General features: G+C 34.6%; 1 protein-coding gene across 1 annotated transcript in view; it reads left to right on the top strand.

Moving 5' to 3' along the window:
* The window catches only part of LOC121218188 (uncharacterized), a 29,504-nt gene extending 28,753 nt beyond the window's left edge, over positions 1-751 (top strand). Inside the window, exons 6-7 of the mRNA XM_041094995.1 lie at positions 219-416; positions 509-751. Coding sequence (XP_040950929.1) covers positions 219-416; positions 509-751 — 441 coding nt within the window. The remainder of the gene's footprint in view (positions 1-218; positions 417-508) is intronic.
* Positions 752-22,035: the final 21,284 nt, after the last annotated feature.

Here is a 22,035-nt window from a genome sequence, read left to right as displayed (position 1 = left end):
TCTGCTGAAGGTATTAAGTAGATCTTAACAAGGTGAAAGCATTACTTGAATGGAGTCCACCCAAAAATTTCACTAAAGTTCGCAACTTTTGGGGGCTAGCAGGCTATTAAAGAAGGTTTGTGAAAGGATTTTCAATGTTGGCAAATCCTCTCACTAAACTATTAAAAAAGAAAGAAAGGTTTGAATGAATTGATGAGTGTCAACGAAGTTTTGAGAAGTTGAAAGCAGTATTGACTGAAGCTCCAGTTTTAGCACAGCCAAAGTCTAGTATAGAGTATACTGTTTATACTAATGCATCTCTAAATGAGGTTCGATGTGTGCTTATGCAGAAGGGTAAGGTTATAGCTTATGCATCACACCAACTCAAACCTCATGAGCAGAGCTATCCAACCCATGATTTGGAACTGACAGGAGTAGTATTAGTGTTGAAGATATAGAGACACTATTTTTATGGAGAGAAGTGTCATTTATTTTCTGATCACAATAGTTTGAAGTATTTGTTGAATAGAAAGATTTGAATCTATGCCCAAGACGTTGGATAGAGCTTCTGAAAGATTATGATTTGTTTATAGAGTATCACCCTGGAAAAGCAAATGTCGCGGCTGATGCTTTAGGTAGAAAAACAGTGGCAGCATTAACATCACTAGGAGCAAAAATGAGTATGGTTGGTGATGAATCATTATTGGCAGAGTTAACTATTAAGCCAACCTTTCTCTTTCAAATTCTAGAAGAGCAGATGAAAGATGCATAATGTGATATGTATAAGCAACGTATGATGTCTAGTAATGCAACAAATTTCAGTTTGGGTAAAAATGGTGAACTGTGATTCATGGAAATAATGTATGTACCAGTTGGGAATGGCTTAAGAAAAAAACTTCTAAGGGAAGCTCATCAGGGACCCTTTTCACTCCATCTAAGGAGTATCAATATGTATAGAGATTAGAAAAGCTTATGCTGGTGGCTTGGAATGAAGGGGGGAAATCATAGAATACTTTTCAACTTGTTTGACTTGCCAAAGAGTTAAAGTAGAGCATCAAGTTCCCTTGGGTAAGTTATATCCTTTAGAGATACCAAAATGGAAATGGGATAAAAATTACCATGGACTTTGTATCAGGGCTACCTCTCAATTCTTTAAAGAAAAATTTAGCTTGGGTGATTAAATTAGCCCATTTCCTGCCAGTGTATGCTATTTATTCTTTGAAAAGATTAGTTGAGCTCTATATTTCTAAGATAATGCGTTTGTATGGAATTCCATCTTCTATAGTTTCAAATAGAGATCCAAGTTTTACTTTAATATTTTGGAAACAATTACAGGTATCATTGGGAAATAAGTTGTAATTCAGTATTGCATTCCACCTTCAGACAAACGGTTAGTTTGAAAGAGTCATTCAAGTTCTGGAGGATATGTTAAGAGGTTGTGTAATTGATTTGGGCTGAATTGGGAAAAGTATTTTCCTCTGGTTGAATTTCATATAACAATAGTTATCATGCCAGTCTGAAAATGTCTCCATTTGAAACTTTGTATAGTAGAAGGTGTAGAACTCCCACTTGTTGGTTGTAGTATAGTGATAGAAAATTAGTAGGTCCTAAGTTAGTACGTGAAATAGAAGAAAAAGTCTCAGTTATTCCTAATCATCTAAAAGTTGTACGAGATCGTCAAAAAGCTTATGTTGATCTAAAGAGGAAAGAGATTTTTTTTTAATTTAGAGATAAAGTGTTCTTAAAAGTCTCACATTGGCAGAAAATTATAAGATTGGGTCAGAAAGGAAAGTTGAGTCTATGATTTGTAGGGTCATATGAAGTCTTAGAGTAAGTTGGACTAGTGGCTTATAGATTGCCTTACCTCCAAAGTTGTCAAAGATTCATAATGTGTTTCATATTTATGCTGAGAAGATATATATCAAATCTAGACCATGTTATGCATATTAAAGAGTTGGAGGTTGAACTAAATCTATCTTATGAATAAGAGTCCATTCGTATCTTGGCAAGAGAGGTGAAAGAGCTTAGAAATAAGAGGATTCCTTTGGTGAAAGTATTATGGAGAAATCATAATATAGAAGAAGGTACTCAGGAAAGAGAAAGTCTAGTAAAAGAACAATATCCTTAGCTATTCACATGTATGAATTTCGACGATAAAATTTTCTAAGTGGGGGAGAATTGTAGCAGCCCACCTGACGAAGTGTCTGTATCTGGTTATTGTTTGACGTATAGTTGGTAAAATAAGGATAGATATGAGTAAGTAAAATGTTTGTCTTGGCTAAGTATATAATTATGTGCATTGTGCCATTTGGTAAACTCTTAGTTTTGGAGAGTTCTGTGGTTTGACAGACACTTCTGTTAAGTATCCGCCCAACCCATATGTTTTAGGGGAACTCGTTAAGTTCGTAGTTGTTTATTTTTTTTATTTAAGTCTAATAATTTGGTTAGCTAAGTTGAGATTTAGTTAGAATGGAACTAGACTACTATAGATTATAAGACTTAAATTATGTTAAGTGCAATTAATCACGAGAATAAAGAGTGTTAGTGGAATTTTCTAATTTTTTCACTAATCTTTATCTCCAAGCTTAAGTATATAAGGAGCGATGGTCTTTCTGAAAAATTTTACGTTTTCTTCTTCTTCTTTGGTTACCTCTAAAAAATATTTAAAAAAACCTAAGTTCATAAAACCTCTTTGAAGTAAGGTTCATATTATTGAACTAACTTCTACGTTAGTACCAGCTCACTAGTAATTATTGATGAACCCTAGGTTAACCTCCAAGTCATTTACGTGTTTCTAGTTCTGCATGCATAGATGTTATAATATTGTGTGAGGAAGGAGACTTCCTGATTCTGGATTTAATTTTGTTGGTTCTTACATGCATGATCAAATTTGATCGACTAATGATTTGATATTTTTAATTATGTTTATTTTAGCTCAAGAAGTTAACGAAGGTCCAAGTGATAAAGGCAAAAGATCTATTTTGTAGACTTGTGTTAAAGTTTCTGGTGAGGTCCTCATACTTCCATGTATTGTAATTTTCATTATTTTATATTTGTGTAAGGTAACTAATCTTCCTCTATAATGGATGTAGGATGTTGTGTGGTGCTGTGTGGATAACGGTTATCCAACGTATTCAGTTAAGCCACTACCATCTACTTCTGATATGTATGATATGATATGAACTGGTATAAGGTGATGGAGATGTGGAGATGTGTTTGTGTAGCCTTAGGTAGGGTAACCATATTACAAACCAGATTGGTAGATCATGATAAAACATGGTTGAGATACGTCAAAAAATATAAAAAATAGTGATTATGAAATTGCATTATGATAATGGTATGGTACTTTGATTATAATGCGTTTTGATGAATAATGAATAGTACCCTATAAATCATGTCAGATAGAGTTACGAGTATAGTTGGCATGCTATATGGGTTGTTTTGATAGGTGGAAGATTTAACACTATGCACGTATTATATTGTGATAGTTTTCTATACCCTAAGGGTTGAGAATGTATCACCAGCTCAAATACCCTGGGGTTACAGGTGTATTCTGGTGTGGTTAGTGGGATTGATGCATTTATGCTTGATTAGCACTTCGGTGCGTATACTGGTGTGTTGGTGGATTGATTCGCATATCTGTCCTCAAATCCGAGTCAAATAGGTGTCAAAATGAGAAAATGAATGTGAAATAAAATTGATAATTAAATGTTAAATTATATGCTAAGTATATGAGTTATTGAAACAGGAATATAATGAAAATATAAGATATGGCTTTAATATGATTAAATAGATGCAAATACCCTAGGGGTGCATCTAAATTTTGAAATGTGTAAGCAAACATTACATTGATACGAATATGGTTACGTGATAAATGATTCTGGAATACCCTAAGAGTTTGATAGTTTATATGAATATATGTTTATATGAATGTCGATAATGAAATGGCTTTAATTAATATGTATATTCAAGTTACTTAGCTTATTTATTTTGTTTCCATTATATTATAATTGAATTTGAATTATGTTAGCACCACTAAGTATTCAATGCTCAGTGTACTGTTATGTTTGTTTTTGTGCGTAGGTCTTAGATAGGGTTTTAGTATATCAAAGTCTTAAAGCATCCAAAGTAAGTAGCTCAACTTAGCTCAGATCAGGTTTATGCCCCTTTGTATGTATGTATTTAGTTATTGGCATGTATTTAGGTTGATCTCGTGACTCGATGTTTAATTGATGGTTTTGGTATGTTTTGATAGGATTTGTTTTTTGATTGTTTATCATTCTTTTAAAATAAATGTGTATGGTCGAGAATGTATGGAACTTTACTTGTTTGAATGACTTGTTACTTGTTAAATTAATGAGTTTGAGATAGCCTGAGCTGCTCTAGCAATGTAATGTGACATCAAGCATTTGGATCTGACAACTAGGTCAGGTGTGGGATGTCACATGGAACCCATCCATTCACAACCATAAAAGTTCCCGGTCAATAAAAGGTAAAAATAGAATCATGTATAATATCTTGAAATGGCTTCAACTATCAATATTTTCAATCCTTTAATGCTCTAAATATTTAAATAAATTTACAGTCGTTTGGTTGATACTTATTATATAAGGGACATGACTTGGTTGTGATGAGAAATTGATCGACCAACGGATGAAATGGTATGTTGTGTTGTATTCACATTCAATTAAATTTAGTATTTTTATTAATGCATATATTTTGTATTTGTATATGTTGGAACAATTATGGTTCTAGTTATAGAGGCAATGACAACATAAGCTATAGCTAGACTAAAACCATAACATGCCATATTGATGGTAGTAATCATTTAAACCAAATGTGTTGGGCATTGGACTTGTGATCTTTTGGAAGTTTTCATGGCTCATCTATGATGTTAATCTTATTTAGAAACAAATCTCAAAGGATGATAGGATTTGAGTCCTTGATTTATTGAAGATCTGATCATGCTTGTTTGAAGAATTCTTGAAGATTTCTATACTTATCCTAGTCTTTATTAGGATAATTAAAACCCTTTTATATTAGGCTACTTTGGCGAGAATTTGATTGCAGTTGATTTTTATTTTAACAAGCTTAAAACTCTTATATATATATATGATAAGATTAAGTTAGGTAGTTTGTGTGTGAGTGAGCACTTATATTTTGTTCAAGTAAGGAACCTATTTAGAAAGTGCATCTAGTTCTTAATATGTGTGTGAGGTTGCTACATATGAGTTGTAAGACTTAAATCAGCACTTGTTTGTGTTTGAAGATAGTAGATTAGCATTCAAGCAAGGCCTTGAAAATGTAGGTGGAAATAAAACTACGTAACCAATTTCATGGTGTTATTGTTTGGTGTTCTTCGACAGTCACTTAGCTAAGTTGGAACTTGTCCAATCCCTGACCTTATATCTGCTTGCAAAACTTAATCATTTTAATGTATTATTAATTTTACAAAACTGTTTTAGAATTATGTTTTTGGGAATAAAATTTATAGAAAACATTTTTAATCTAATTTTGAAAAAATAAAAAAAATGTTTATTAAAAGTGATGATGTAAAATAAAAAATGTTTTTCTTTTAAATTGATTTTACTAAAAAACGTTCTTAGATAAAATAATTAAAAATGTTTTATTCAAAATTAAAAAATATTAAAATTAAAAATCTATGTAGAAAACATTTTTTTAAATTGACTTTATAAAACAATTAATGCAAAAAGGAATTTTTAAAAAAAATAGATTTTATAAAATAGATTTTTAAAATAAAAATCATATTATAAAATTAAGTTAAACATTATGCATGCTAATAAACCAAATGATAAGGATGATTGTGGAAGAATGATCCTAGTTTGTCGAAGTCACAGATTTGACTTAGGGTTCTAGACGTTCAAAAAGAAATTTGTATTTTGAAACAAAAAAAAATTGAAATAAATAAACTAATATAAGTAAAAAAGAACAACAAAAAAATAAAGAAGAAAATAAGGAAGATAAATGAAAAAGATGAAACATGATGTGTAGCAGTCCTAAGGAGCCTTGGAAATAAGAAGAATCTATAACTCCCTTCAAGCGCTCTAATTTTTCCTCCAAGAAAGAAAACACGGCAAGAAAAAGTTTGAAGATGTTCTCCACAATCTGAAAAGATTGTTAAAATTCTTCTAAAAGAGAACTCAAGAAATATTGTTGAAAAAGGAAAACTCAATGAGAAGTTGAATAATAATCAATTCGATGAATTATGTACACTGTAAAGACCTTTATATAGGCTAGCTAAATAAATCTAAATAAAACTCTTAAGTATAATAGAATTCTAATTAGCCTAAACAAAAAGTAGTTTGAAACTAAACTTTTTTGTTAACATAAAACTTCTAAATAACTTAAAATACTTAATAATTATAAAAAATTTTGAAATAATAAAATAATAAAATAATAAGAGCTGATAAATACAATATTAGGCTTATATAGAACAAAGATTAAGCCTAAAACCCGAACCCAATATGATTTAAACTCGAATTAAAAGCCTGAAACTCGTAATTCTCGTCATAAATCCTGTCTAGAAATTCTACTCACGCAGTCTTCACCTCAAAATCGAGTGATTCAAAGTGCGTTTTGAAGTTAAGAGATAAGTATTCGAACTACATGAAGAGATCTTAACCAAGAAATGCATGGATCCTATCAAAAAATAGTCACAAATCTGATGATTTTCCAAACTTGAAAATTAGTATCTTTGGTGAATGAAATTTAATAAATTTCACCCTATCCATGCATGTATCGTTCCCCCTTTCCTCAAAAAGATTTGTCTTCAAATTTTTTTCTTTGGCTGAATAAGAAAGAATGAAATAAATCCACTAGACAAATTCAAGTTAGGGTTAGTGAAAATGTAATCATTCCTTTCTTTTAGATAGATTCTCTTTTTCATTCCATTATCTTCTTCAATGTGAATTAAACTTTCTAATTTTGCCTCGTAGAAATTTTATTGGTCCACTAAATTGATTTTTATCGTCCAAAATCTCTTATCTTTCAATCTTTTTACATAAATCATCCTCACTTCCCTTTAACCTTTCACAAAAATTTTGTAAGTTGAATTCATCATAATACAACTTTTTAGAAGGATAATTAAGGTCTAAATCATCCAAATTCATAGACTCTAGGCAACAATTCTTACTATCAACTTTTTTCTATTCACAAGGTTCACTATCACTATCATCATAGTTCGCACTATTACTATCAACTTTTTCGACATCATGTAACACCCCTTACCCGTACCTGAAGCCGGGATAGGATACGAGGCATTGTTAGAATTAAACATACACAATTTCATAAAATTGAGCCATAGCATTTCATTCAATTTAAAAACATTCAAACACAAGCATATTGTCCCTCATATGAGCCTACGAGGCCCAAAACCTACTTTGGGGGTGGTCAGGGACTAAACCGAGAATTTTAAAAAAGTTTGGGAAAATTTCTTTAATACAGAGCCACACACCTATGTGAGATGTGGGACAGATCCGTGGGCTACCGACACGCTCGTGGCCTCCAGCCGTGTAACTCTCTGACTATAACGTTAACACCAATTTAAGGTCACACAGCCGTATCACATGCCCGTGTGGCCAGACCGTATTGTCAATTAAAAATAAATGGATTTTCATAAAATGGTGCAGACTTCACACGGCCAGGGCACACACCCATGTGGGTAGGCCGTGTCTCTCAAACGGACAAGACACACACCCGTGTCTTAGCCCGTGTGGCTACTACTGGGAAAAATTTAGGTGCAGTGGACACACGGTGTAACAGCCTGATTTTGGGCCTAGCCAGAACATTGGTTTCTGAACCACTAACCCGTGGTTTGATAAATTATTTTTAATATTATTTTATGTGTGATGGCATGTTTATAAAGACGCATGAAAATTTTGGTTAATTAATTTTAGCGTTTGTGAGCTTAATCGCGAAAAATGACTAAATCGCATAAAGTTTAAAAGTTTTAATTTGATAACTAAGAGAGTTAAATTACCATGTATCATAAATTGAGGGTCTTTAAAGTGAAATTAGGCCCTAAAATAGTGCTTGTCCGGCCATGAGAGAAGGATTTTAACTTAGTCAAATGTTAGGTGAAGTTGGTGACTTATCTGACTAAAAAGAGAATAAAATAAACATAGGATGATATCATCCCTTTTCCCATCTTGTTCTTGACCGAAAATATCAACCATAAGAGTGTTTTGAAGCTTGAAAATTTCAGCCACTTAATCTCTCTACAAGTAAGTGATCTTGATGGTTTTTCTTGATAATTTTTATACTTTTCGAACCCTTGTAACATGAGCTTTCAAATGAGGGGACCATTTTGCAAAATGGTTGAAAGTATAGGTTTTTATCATGAGTGTGTTCATGTTTTTTTCTGAAATTTTATGGAAGAAAATGAGTTATGGTAGTGTAATAATCAACTTTTGTGAAATAGTTTCCATGAATACCCTAATTAAGGACCATTTTGCATAAGTTCTAAAATAGGTGATAAATGTGTGAAATAATAAGAATTATGGGCTAGTTTTAGTATAAAAAGTGATCTAATGGGCTTGGTTAGTGGGAAAATGTGATAAAAATCGATTTTCGGGCCTAGGGGTAAAATGGTCATTTTGTGAAAGTCTAAGGGCAAAACGATCATTTTACTTTCGATTTTCTAGAGTAATTTGCTAATGAGATAAATGAATTTCTATAATTTTAGATCAAAAATTACAAAATTCGGGCCTAGATCGGGGAAAAGCGAAGCAAGTGGACTAAGCCGAGCTAGTCGTCTACATTTGTAATCTGAGGTAAGTTGTATGTAAATAATACAACTACATTGTTATTATTTGTGTTTGAATTGATATAGCATAAAATCCTTGTTTGTGAAAATAATTATGTATGATGAATATTGAGATAGTAGAATTCTCGTTTGAAACTTAAGAAATAAATCGGATATTCATGCCATGACATTTGGGTTAATTGTGTGCTAGTGTAAGACATGTTAGGGACATGCATCAGCCACATTATGAGAGCCAGTGTAAGACCATGTCTGGGATATGGCATCCGCATTGAGATGAGAGCTAGTGTAAGACATGTCTGGGACATGTATCTGCTACAAGATGTGTCAATGTAAGACCATGTCTGGGATATGGCTTTGGCACGGATATGTGAGAGTTAGTGTAAGACCATGTATGGGACATGGCATCGACTTAATAGATGAGCCAGTGTAAGACCATGTTTGGGACATGGCATCGGCATTATACCCTGTGTCTAAGGGTTAGTGCATATCCAATAGTATTTCAAAAGGTTCAATGGCAAGAGTTACAGTTTAAGTTAAACGAGAAAAGTATAACCATGTTGTGAGTGGTACAGGTACCTATTTGAAATGTAAGAGATGTGAGCTTAGTATATGCTATGTGAATTATTGGATAGGAACGAGTAAGTTGTGCTTATGCCTACTTTTGTTTTATGAGCATGATGATGAATGGTAAAGTTGTTGTTATACTTATTTTCATGCAACTTACTAAGCTTTATGCTTACCCCGTTTCTTTCCATTTTCTTATAGTGCTGCCTAATTAGCTCGTGGATCAACGGACGTCGGAGGCATCGATCACACTATCATTTAAAGCACTTAGTATAATTAGTTCTTAAATTTTAATTATGGCATGTATAGCACCCTTTGATTTTGTTTTAGTGTCACATTGTTTTGGGGCCAAATGTGTTGGTTTGCTTCAATATTTGACTCATTTTGTATAAGGCAATGAAAAATGGCTAACATTGAAAGTTATTATATGAATTCAAAGTAGTCTTTCATGAATGTGAAATTATTGGTATGATTGAGCACATGAATTGTATATAGGCCTTAGCTATGTTGTTTGGCTGTGAAATCATACTAATTTAGACTTTGATGTGTTGGTAGGTGTTAAATTGTGTCTCAGGGTGGCAAGGGCTTGGTAGATAGCCTTATATTGTCCACACCGGTAGACACATGAGCATGTGTCTAGGCCGTGTGAGACACACAGCCAGCCCCATGGGCATGTTGTCCAGCCGTGTGTCCCCTACACGTAAAAATTACAAGTCAGTATGCATGGTAGTAAACACATGGGCAGAGACACGGCTGTGTGTCTCAGCCGTGTAGAGGGCACAGCCTATGGCCATGGGCGTGTGCCTTGGCTGTGTACCCTTTATTGGATGCTGAAGTTAGAAACAGAATGTCAAGGTTGTTAGACACGGGCTAGGACGTGGGTGTGTCATGGCCGTGTGAGGGACACGGGCGTGAGTCAGATCGTGTGAAAACCCCTGTAGGATCGAATTTGGAATTAAATTCACACGGGTACGGGACACGGGCGTGTCCCTAGATACTTAGGTCGCGCGTCTTACATGGGCCATCAGCACGGCCATGTCATAAAGACCACACGGGCATGTTACCCTTCCACACGGGCATGTGCCCTATTTTCAAGGGTTAATTTTGTAAAGTTGGTTAAGGACCTGAACTGGTCTCGAATGGTTTCAAATGGACATTTGAGGCCTCGTAGGCCCATGTTAAGGAATTTAAACAAAGTTTGAAAAAGTTTTAAATTTGATCAAGTCTTAATGATTTGAAAACGTTGGAATACATGTGTTTTAATGAGGTAACACCTCGTACCCCGTCCTGGTGTAGGACTCGGGTGTGGGGTGTTACACACAGCCATTCAACACGTCCATAGGGCAGACCGTGTGTCACACACAGTCTAGACACATGCCCGTGTGTCTACCCGTGTGGACCATTAAAAGGCTATTTTCCAAGCCAATTGTCACCCTCAATCATTTATACATTCAAACATATTTCATAGCATGCAACATGACATATTTAGACACTCAAATGTTCAACACCATGGCACCCTCACATCTTCATAATGTCATCCTATTGTACATTCAATTAGTTACACCATTTGGAAGCATTCCACACCAACTTCATGCACAACCAAATTTGTTACCATAACTTCAAATTATACATTCTTGACTATAGTGATCTTAAGCCATTAAGTCATTCCTCATCTTTTAGCATTTAATCCATACTTCATCATACATTCACCAAGCAATAACATATCACATCATCAAGGCATTAACATATGTATGCATGGGTGTTTAGATTACAACCCAATAATCAAATATAAGTCATATCACATGGCCATTATAAAATAAATCATCAATATTAGAGGCCTTTACAACTTGGCCAAATTTGCATGACACATATCACAAAATAACCGAGTCCCTATACATGCCATACTAAAAATAGCAAATTCACTATACCCAATAATCTTTTGATAGTGTGATCGAATGCTCCGGCAACTTCCGATTCTTGAGCTAGCTTGGCGGAACTAAAAATGATGGAAAGAGAGGGGGTAATAATTAAAGCTTAGTAAGTCCACATGCAAATAACATGCAATGATACTAAGCAATTATCATACAAAGACATAATGTAATAGCTCAATTTTGGGCCTAGTCGAAACAGTGGTTTCGGGACCACAAATTGGACGTAAGAAAATTATTTTTATTATATTTTTATGGTCTAAAAATTCGCGGGATGATTTTATGAAAATTTCGTTAAAAAATTTTGACATTTGGGCACTCAATTTAGTCAAAAGGACTAAATCGTAAAAAGTGCAAAAGTTGAGTTCTACATGTTAGAGGTGTCCAATTGTTATGAAATTTTAAATTGGAGGTCCTTATATGGTAATTAGACCATTGCTTAATTTTTTGGACAAAAATGGTCATGAAATAGGTGAAATAAAATATTTTTAAGTTAGGGGCATTTTGGTAATCTAATAACTAAAAGGATTAAAAAGCCCAAATAAGCCAAATTGTCCATCTTCTTCTTGTTCCAGCGGAATCTACCGTGGAAGCCATGGCTAGGGTTTGGTTCAAGCTTCCAAGCTCCATAATAAGTGCATCCTAGCCCCGTTTTTAATGTTCTTTACATTTTTGAAGTCCCCGTAACTCGATTGACCTATTTTTACCATTCATGTTTAAAAATTTACCCATGAGTGATATGCATGTGTTCTAATGGTAGGAAATGAATGTTGGGTGTTAAATAAATCACTTTTACTAAGTGATTTTTGGTGAAAATATCTAAAAGGACCATTTTGTAAAACAATATAAAAATATCATAAAAGTGTGATTTAGTGGAAATTGTGGGTTGCTATAGTTATGAAAATGATTCGGTTAGGCTTAAAGTGCAAAGAAATTGAATAAAAATCATTTTACGAGCCTAGGGGCAAAAGTGTAAATATGACAAAGTTTAGGGGCAAAAACATAATTTTGCCATAATATGATTTTTGGGTCACGATGAATAACGTGACTAATTAGCAAGCTAAATATGATATTATAGATCAAGGAAAATGAAATTTGGACTTAAATCGGGAAGTACGAGATTGCGACTAAAATGGAATAATTAGCCATGCTCGGATTCAAGGTAAGTTCGTGTGATAATAATAATAATGCAATCTCATATTTGAATTGTAAATTATATTATTGTCTCATAAATTGAATGAGTTTTCATACGGATGCATACGATGAGAATTTGACAAGTAAGAACATACGATAATGTTATCGCTGATTGTGACTGAATCTAAATTGTAAGTTGATTTGAACTTGTTAAGTTAAAGGTTATTGTATGCTATGCATAAGAAGTGATCTACAATATGTCTATGATGTGTGATGACAATGTGATGAATTGTGATTTGTGTTAAAAAGCGACTATAATGATTATTAACCTTATGTGAAATCATGAGCTTAATTACCATCATGAGATATATGATTCGGTCCTAGGGACAAGTCTCGACGAGATGTGTATTCAAAAAAGCCTCGGGTGACCTGAGGAATGCTTAGGATTCAGATATCATGACACCATGGTTAATGAGATCCCATGTAAGACCATGTCTGGGACATGGCATCAACATCCGAGATGAGAGCCAGTGTAAGACCATGTCTGGAACATGGCATCGGTGTTGATATGTGTGCCAGTGTAAGATCATGTCTGGGACATGACATCGGCATTGATATATGTGCCAGTGTAAGACCATGTTTGGGACATGGCATCGGCATTGATATGTGTACCAGTGTAAGACCATGTCTGGAACATGGCATTAGCGATGATATGTGTGCTAGTGTAATACCATGTCTAGGACATGGCATCGACACCAATATGAGACTTCGTATAAGACCATATCTAGGATATGGTGTTGACATGTGGATCCATGTAAGACCATGTCTGGGACATGGCTTTGGTACTTTATTTGGTGTATGATGATTCCGAACGTCCTTCAGTATTTCGGGTGGTTCAACGGGTCATTCAAGATTATGGTTAAGAAGTGGAGTAATATGTGAAAAGTGTTGAAAGCGTACAGGTATGAACACTAAGCTTATGGTTATTGAGACTATGAAATGTCGAGACCTCGGTGAGCTAAGATGTATGAATTATGATTATGATGCTAACTTACATTGTGTAATTGAACATGGAATCCATGAAATGGTGAGTTCATGATTAGTTGAAAATGAACTTATGATAGTTATCATCATATTGCACTAAAACAGTTTTGGACAGCAACAGTAATCCGAATTTATAAATCCACCAAAAAATTGTGAAAATCAAATTAGAGATTGAATAAAATATGATATTAAATCTTATTGAGTCTAGTTTCACATAGAGGAAACGTTGTAAGCAAAAGAATTTCATATTATGAGATATTTGAATTTTTGTGAGATAGGGTCAGAGTGATTTCGTGCTCTCTTGTCTTAACTTTGGAAAATCACTAAAAATTGCACAAGAATAATTATGACTTAGAACTGATATGAATAAGTTCTTAATAAATATATTTTCAATATAAACAAACAAAAACATCATTCGAATCCCATACGATGAGATAATTAATTTTTCGTGAAGAAGAAATGAAATTGTCAAACAGCAGTACAGGGGAGACTTTAAAGAATAAACTGTACTTATTGACTAGACCAAAAATTCTGAAAATTTTATGGTAAGAAGATATGTGAGTCTAGTTTCAGGGAAAATTTTTGGATCTTAATATGGAGTTTCGTAGCTCAAGATATTAATAATTTAGTGACTATGACTCGAGTAGACAGCTTGACTGGAATATGAGCAAATAGTGGAATTATGTGCAACTTCGATTGTGTTTCCATGAGAATATGTTATAAGAATTTGGAAAAAGCACGTTAATAAATTACTTATTATTATTTTCGTACAGACTTACTAAGCTATAAAGCTTATCCCCTCCTTTCCATTTCTATAATGTTGTCAATTTAGCTCTAGGTTGGAGATCGTTGGAGGCGGCATCACACTATCAAATTATCAAGTTGGGGTATTAATAAACCTTAAGTGTTTTGAAGTGAGTGGCATGTATCGAGACTTAGTAATTTATGATATGTGTTTCATGATTTGGGCAATTGAGTTGGCTTATAATGATTCATTTGTATAGAGCCATGAGATATGACTCATATTTGATCATTGGGTTGTAATCTTAATTGATTTTGCATGACTGATCTAATGTCTTGATGATTTGCATGTTGTGATGGCTTGGTATCGATGAATGTATGATATGGTATGCATATTTGATGGATGAACTTTGATCAGTAGATGTGACCATATTCTTAGTATAAAAGTGTAAATTTAGAGTAAGTTAATGATGTTAAGGAAGAATGGAATTAGTATGGAATGCCTTATGGAAACATGTTAATGTGAGTGTGTGATATGTGACATTAAGGATATGAATTAGACATGTCTATGAATGCTAGATGACTAAGTTGAGAATATCAGCATGAAGACAACCATGGTATAAGGGTATAAGTGGTAGTGAAGATGACAAGGCCAAATGAATATGATTTGGTATGTCTAGACTTAATATAAAATGAGTATGAGAAACACAAGTATGATGACATGCAAATGCTATGTTTGTGACTTAATTGAGGATGTTTAATCATTAAATGGATGCCATGTTATATATCCTTGATGTTGTATAAATGTGTAAGGAATTAGGGTTGACCAAGGCTTGAAAAATAGCCCAAGTGTTGGCCACACGGGCAGAGACATGGCCGTGTGTCTCAGCCGTGTGGGGAACACGGCCTTAGCACACAGGCGTGTGACTTGGCCTGTGATCCCATTTCGTTGCTGACATCATAAACAGAGAGCTACACGGGCATGTCCCAAGCCACAAGGGCGTGTGTGACCATACGGCCTAATCCACACAGGCTTGTGACTCTCTAAACATAGAAAATTTCTCTAAGTGTTGTAAAATTTTTAGAAGTTCTTGGTTTAGTCCCGAACCACCTCGATATGTGTTTTCGACCTTGTAGGCCTGTATAAGGGACGATATGCATGTGTTTGAATGTTTTTGAATTGGTTGGAATTTTATGGCCCAGTTTTACATGTATGTGTATGTTTAAGTCCGGTAATGCCTCGTATCCTGTCCCAACGTCGGACACGGGTAAGAGGTGTTACACATAATAACATAACCATAAAGATTATTCATCATGCAAGCCTTTTTGCATACTTATCATTTATTCATATATATATATACATATACATAAACTTTCTCACCACAAGTTATTCTTCATCAAGGCATTGCATATGAGTTTAGCGTACATACCTGTACTCACTCGTAGTATATCACATAACCATACCTTCTTTAACGTGCCTTCCTCAGGTCTTTCATCACATTATCCATTGCATTACCCACTGAATGCTAGGAATACTATTGGATACGCAAAATAACTTGGACATAAGTGCCACATATAAATACGAAGCCAAAGCTACCTCATAACATGTAACGCTCGCAACGGAGCTACTCACGGGACTACTCATAAAAGCTATCGGTCAAGGTATAACTACACGGGTTACTCACAAAAGCCGTCAGGTATCCGACCCACTCAAGGATTACCTAGCCACAAGTAGGACACACAAGACCATTGCCCAGAACACAATTACATGTATCGCATCCATTATGAACTCGGACCAACTCAACGAGCTCGGATGCCACATACATTTCACGAACCCAGATCAACTCAATAAGTTCAAATTTCTTATTTCCTAGTGACATGTCACTTGTATCCTAGACTATTCCTAAGGTTCAAATGGGATTTTCCTCACTTGCACATGGCATACTTTGTCGTACTTGCTCGTGATGTCGTATGTAACGGCCATAATATCATTTATGATTTCATAACAACCAATAAGCATATAACTCATAACAACAAGAAAACATTATCACATAATATCAAAAAATTAAAAACATGCTACAACACCACATTTTTTTCATATGAACTTACCTCGGTACAAAATGATGATAATCGAGCCTATTCTTCGAAAACTTTATTTTTTCCTCGATCAAGACCCGTATCTCATTTTTCTTGATCTATAATGTCAAATTTAACTTGTTTAATAATCACATTGTCCAAATCAATCCATAATTCATACTTTGGTAAATTTACCTTTTTACCCCTATCTTTTCACTTATTTCCAATTTGGTCCCTAGGATCGTAAAATGAAATGAATGCATTTTCTTTGTTACCCAAGCCTAGCTGAACTTTCCTTATACTCATAACAGCCCATATTTTCATTAAAAATAGATTTTTATCACTTATTTTACACATTTTTCAATCTAGTCCTTTTAAGTGGTTCTCATGAAAAATCACCTAGTAAAAGATGTTTATCACACACCAAACTCTCATATTCCTCCATAAATCATCAAAATACATGCATGTCACACATGGGTAAATTTTCATACATAAACCCTACTTTAAAATATGGGTGGAAATATGTAAACCAAGCTACGAGGACTTCAAAAATGTAAAGAATATTAAAAACGGGGCTTGAGAGCACTTACAATCAAGCTTGAAAGTTGAACAAAACCCTAACTATGGTGTCTTGAGCATTTTGGTCAAGCATGGAGGAGATGACCACATTTTTTCTTTGATTTTCCCTTTTTATTCTTTTAATTACCAAATGACCAAAATGGCCTTAGAGTCTTTCTTTCAATTTTTTCCTATGCATGCCCATTTTTGTCCAAATTTTAGAAATTAGTCAAATTGCTAATTAGGATCTTATAATTTATAATCTAAAGTAATTTCATGCTAAAAGCTTCTAGAACACAAGTTTTTCATTTTATTCAATTTGGTCCCTAAAGTTCAATTAGGCATTTTATGCATAGAATTTCTTCATGAAACTTTCACACAAGCATGCATACACATCATGGACTTCATAGTAGTCATAAAATAATTATTTCTTTCTCGAATTTGTGGTCTCAAAACCACTATTCTGACTAGGCCCTAATTCGGGATGTCACAACTCTTCCTCCTTTTAGGGATTTTCGTTCCCGAAAATCTTACCGGTAAAAAGGTTTGGGTATTGTTTCCTCATAGCCTCTTGTGGCTCCCATGTAGATTCTTCAACCCCATGTCTTTGCCATAAGACCTTCACAAGAGCAATACTTTTGTTTCTCAATTGCTTGACTTCTCAAGCTAAGATCTTAACTGGTTCCTCACTATAAGTCATATCTGGTCGAATTTCAACCTCTGTCGGAGCAATTATGTAAGAAGGATCGAATCTATATCGGTGCAACATGGACACATGAAATACATCGTGAATCATTTCCAACTCAGGCGGCAAAGCCAACTGATATGCTACCGGTCCTATCCTTTCGGTAATCTCATACGGCCCTATAAAACGAGGACTCAACTTGCCCTTTTTGCCAATTCTCAAAACCATCTTCCATGGAGATAGTTTCAAGAATACTTTATCACCAAATTTATACTCAATTTCTTTTTTTTTTCAAATGTAAATACGACTTTTCCTATTCGATGCCGCTTTCAAACAATCACGAATTACTTTCACCTCTTTTTGGTTTCCTTAACTAAATCGATTCCATGAATCCTATTCTCCTTAAGCTCCGTCCAATACAACGATGTACGTCATTTACGTCCATACAATGCCTTATAAGGCTCCATCTTCAAGCTCGACTGATAACTATTGTTGTAGGAAAATTCAACCAAAGGTAAGTACTTTTCCCAACTACCTTGGAATTCAAGAACACAACATCTGAGCATACCTTCAAGTGTCTAAATTACTCTCTTGGATTGCCCATCAGTCTGTGGATGAAAACCGGTACTAAAGTTCAACTTTGTACCCAAAGCTTCTTGTAACTTCTTCCAAAATCGCGAAGTGAACCTCAGATCTCTATCCGAAATAATTGATAGAGGTACTCCGTGAAGTTTCACAATCTCAAAAACATATAATTTGGCTAACTTATCAAGTGAATAATCAGTGTGTACCAGTATAAAACGAGCTGATTTAGTCAATCTATCAACCACAATCTATATAGAATCTTTCTTTCTTGGTGGCAATGGCAAGCTTATCATGAAATCCATAGTAATTCGATCCCATTTCCATTCTGGGATCAAAATAGGCTGTAGTAAACCTAAAGGTACCTAGTGTTCAACCTTTACTTACTGACAAACCATACATCTTGATACAAACTCAGATATATCTCTCTTCATACCATTCCACTAATACATTTTCTTTAAATCATTGTACATTTTTTTGCTACCCGGGTGAACTGACATACATCCATTATAAGCCTCTTGCAAAATATTCCGAATCAACTCAGCATTCTTCAGAATACAAATTCTACCACGAAACCTCAAACAACCATCAGAGTCTATCTGAAAATTTGATTCACTGTTCGACTGACACTAAGCTTTCTTTGCTTGTAACTCTTTATCAACTTCTTCAACATCACAAATCTGTTGTAGAAAAGTCAGTCTAGCACTTAACTCTACTAGAATTACACCATCAGGAGACAAGGTCAGCCATACGTTCATAGCTCTCAAGGCAAATAAAGACTTTCTGCTCAAGGCATTGGCAACCACATTTTCCTTACCGGGATGATAATCAATCACAAGCTGTAACACCCCGAACCCGAAACCGACACCGGAGTCGAACACGAGGTGTTAACTGACTTTAACCCCTTATAAAATTTATTTTCCAGACACTGCCCAATCTGTGTACTAGTCGTTTTAAAAATCATATCTTGAGTTTCGTAACTCGAAAATCAGTTTCGTAATTTTTCCCAGAAACTAGACTCATGTGCCCATCTATGTATTTTTTTCTAGAATTTTTGGTTGGGCCAATTAGTACAGTTTATTAGTCAAAATCTCTCAAGTTGCAGGGGTCGACTACACTGACCTTTGCCCATTACGACTTGAATATCTCCCTGCACGGGGCTTCGATACTGATGCTGTTTATTTCTATGAAAACTAGACTCAGAGAGGAATCTGTAAATATATGGTACGACCCCTAATTATCTCTGGTTAATTTGTAATGAATTTCCAAAGTTGGAGCAGGGAATCCAGAAACCGTTCTGGCCCTGTCCCACAAAAATCTGATTATCTCTTAATATACTGCCCATATGATCTTTTCGTTATTCCTCATGAAAACAGACTCATCGAGCTTCTCTTACATAATTTATTCATCAATTAATTCCACTCCTACTATTTTTAGTGATTTTTCAATCTCATGACACTGCTGCTGCCAGCATCTGTTACGAACGTAACTAGGTTCATTTCATGCCTACCCTTGATCCAACTCAATCGAACATTCGTGCCATTTTCGCATGGCTTAAAGTTTACATGCCAAAGTTCAAACACAACGTAATAGCTTATACATGCCAAAATGTTCTTCTAAGCCAACTAAGAAGAAAGTACCAAAACTTGCTATCCGGTGTGATGACTTCGATGACGGCCCGACCGCGCAAAAATAGATGAGTCCAAGCAACCTATAATGGGTGACAAGGAAATACCGAGTGAGTTTATAACTCAGTAAGTCATAAGCTATGCACTACCATCCATCAATAACATTATCACAAGAGAAAACAAAATGGAACGAGGCTAATTACTCCATCCATTCCGAACCATACCATAGTTCCTCCAACCTATCAATTCAATTTCATATCAATTCATGCATTCACATTCCATATACTCATCAATAGGACATTGAAGCATTTTCATAAATCAATTTATTTTCGTTACAATCAAACGACTAAACGGCCTTTCACCCATCCTACGATAAATTTTATGTACGTGACTTCAAGTATATTTGTCACATAGGTTCAAACTTACCGAGCTCAACACCAAGTATAAGCATAGCACCTATTAGCCATGTACTCAAGACACTTACCCGATCCGCTGTCCGCGATCGACTCAATAGTGTCGCACACATAGTGTCCATAATGATTCACGAATGTATATCGAGTCCGCACACTCAGTGCTATATAATCAACTCGCACACTTAGTGCTACATAATCAAATCGCACACTTAGTGCTACATAGTCAAACTCGCACACTTAGTGCCGCATGGTCAATTCGCACACTTAGTGCATCATATTCATTTCGCACACTTAGTGCAACATAGTCAAATCGCACACTTAGTGCTGTACAATTTAATCCCGCGCACTTAGCGCCAATCTCATGGTCATAAATGGTTATCCCGCACGTTTAGTGCCGAGATCAACAACTCAGTACATCTTACCTCGTTTTCTTTCATTCAACAATTTCATCATCACATACGTACATGCACATATATATATGTATATTTATTCATTCCATTCAGCATCAATACATAAACATTATGACCATTGAAATAATACCAACTACATGCTTAATGACTTACCTCGTGTTGGGTAAGACGGTTCCAACTCGACTACTCGATAACCTTTTCTTTGCCTTTGCTCGATTCACCTCCTTTAACTCCTTGAGCCAAATCAATAATTTAAAATAGTCATTAATCGACTATTCAAGTATTACTTTCAGAATAATATATATATTGATTTGACTTTCACACACATAGATTATAGTAAGCTTTATAATAGTCAATAAATAACTCATTGGCAAATTTTCATTAATGTTTACAACAAAATCACATATTCACTACGAGCTGTTTTCCTGAGCAGTAGTCGCTAAATTGTTTATAACAGGAGCTACAAAACTCCAAATCACTAGCCGTTAATTTTCCCTGAATATAGACTCGTATATCTTCCATCCATAAAATTTCCAGAATTTTTGGCTTGGCCAATCAATACCAGATTTTTCTTAAAGTTTCCCCTGTTTCACTGTTTGACTATTCTGACCACTCTTCACTACGAATCAAATTTCTCATTTTACAGAATTCAAAATGTGTTGTATTTGATCTCATTTGAAACTAGACTCATTAAGGAGTCTAAGCATATAAATTTTATCTTATAATCATTTTTGTACAATTTATAATGATTTTCTAAAAACAGAACAGGGAATCTAGTAGTCATTTTGACTCAGCCCCACAATACTTCAAATATCTCAAGATCGGTAACTCTTTTGTTTTCATAGTTTCTTTTGTAAGAAAATAGACTCTTCAAGCTTTAATGGCATAATTCACTCAGCTTCTAATTCAACTCCTACAAATTATGGCGATTTTCCAAAATCACCTTACTGCTGCTGTCCCCAAACAGATTATTACCGAATCAAATACTAACATTAGCATTTCACCTTAATAGCTAGCTTGCCAAGCCTTAATTTAACATATTTTCATTCAATTTAGTCTAATAACGCATAAATGGGTAAATTACATTTTTACCCCTAATATTTCGCACTTTCACAATTTAGTCTTTATTCCACAAAACACAAAATACACAAAGTTTGGTCACACTCCTTAAGGGCCGAATCTTCCTAGTGCCCATATAAGTCCATACATCTCATTTATTTCACCTTTGAGTCCTTCAAAAATTTGTTTTTGTAATTTAGCCCTAACTACTCAAAATCACCAAAAACTTCAACACAAAACATATTAATCTTTAACATATCTTTCACTTTTCATCAACAACTATCAAAAAGCTCAAGCACTCATCAATGGCAAAACACAAAATCATCATCAATCCACAAGATTGAACCATGGGTTTTTTTTTAGAACTCAAGTCAACTACTAAAACATGCATGCATCTCAAGAACAACATCAAACATACCTTAGTCTAGCAAACCACCATAGCCGATTTT

The sequence above is a fragment of the Gossypium hirsutum genome, chromosome A03 (genome assembly GCF_007990345.1).
Source record: "Gossypium hirsutum isolate 1008001.06 chromosome A03, Gossypium_hirsutum_v2.1, whole genome shotgun sequence".
Classification (NCBI taxonomy): Eukaryota; Viridiplantae; Streptophyta; class Magnoliopsida; order Malvales; family Malvaceae; genus Gossypium; species Gossypium hirsutum.
Note: the sequence above shows the minus strand (reverse complement) of the source record. Positions and strands in the feature narration are given on the sequence as shown.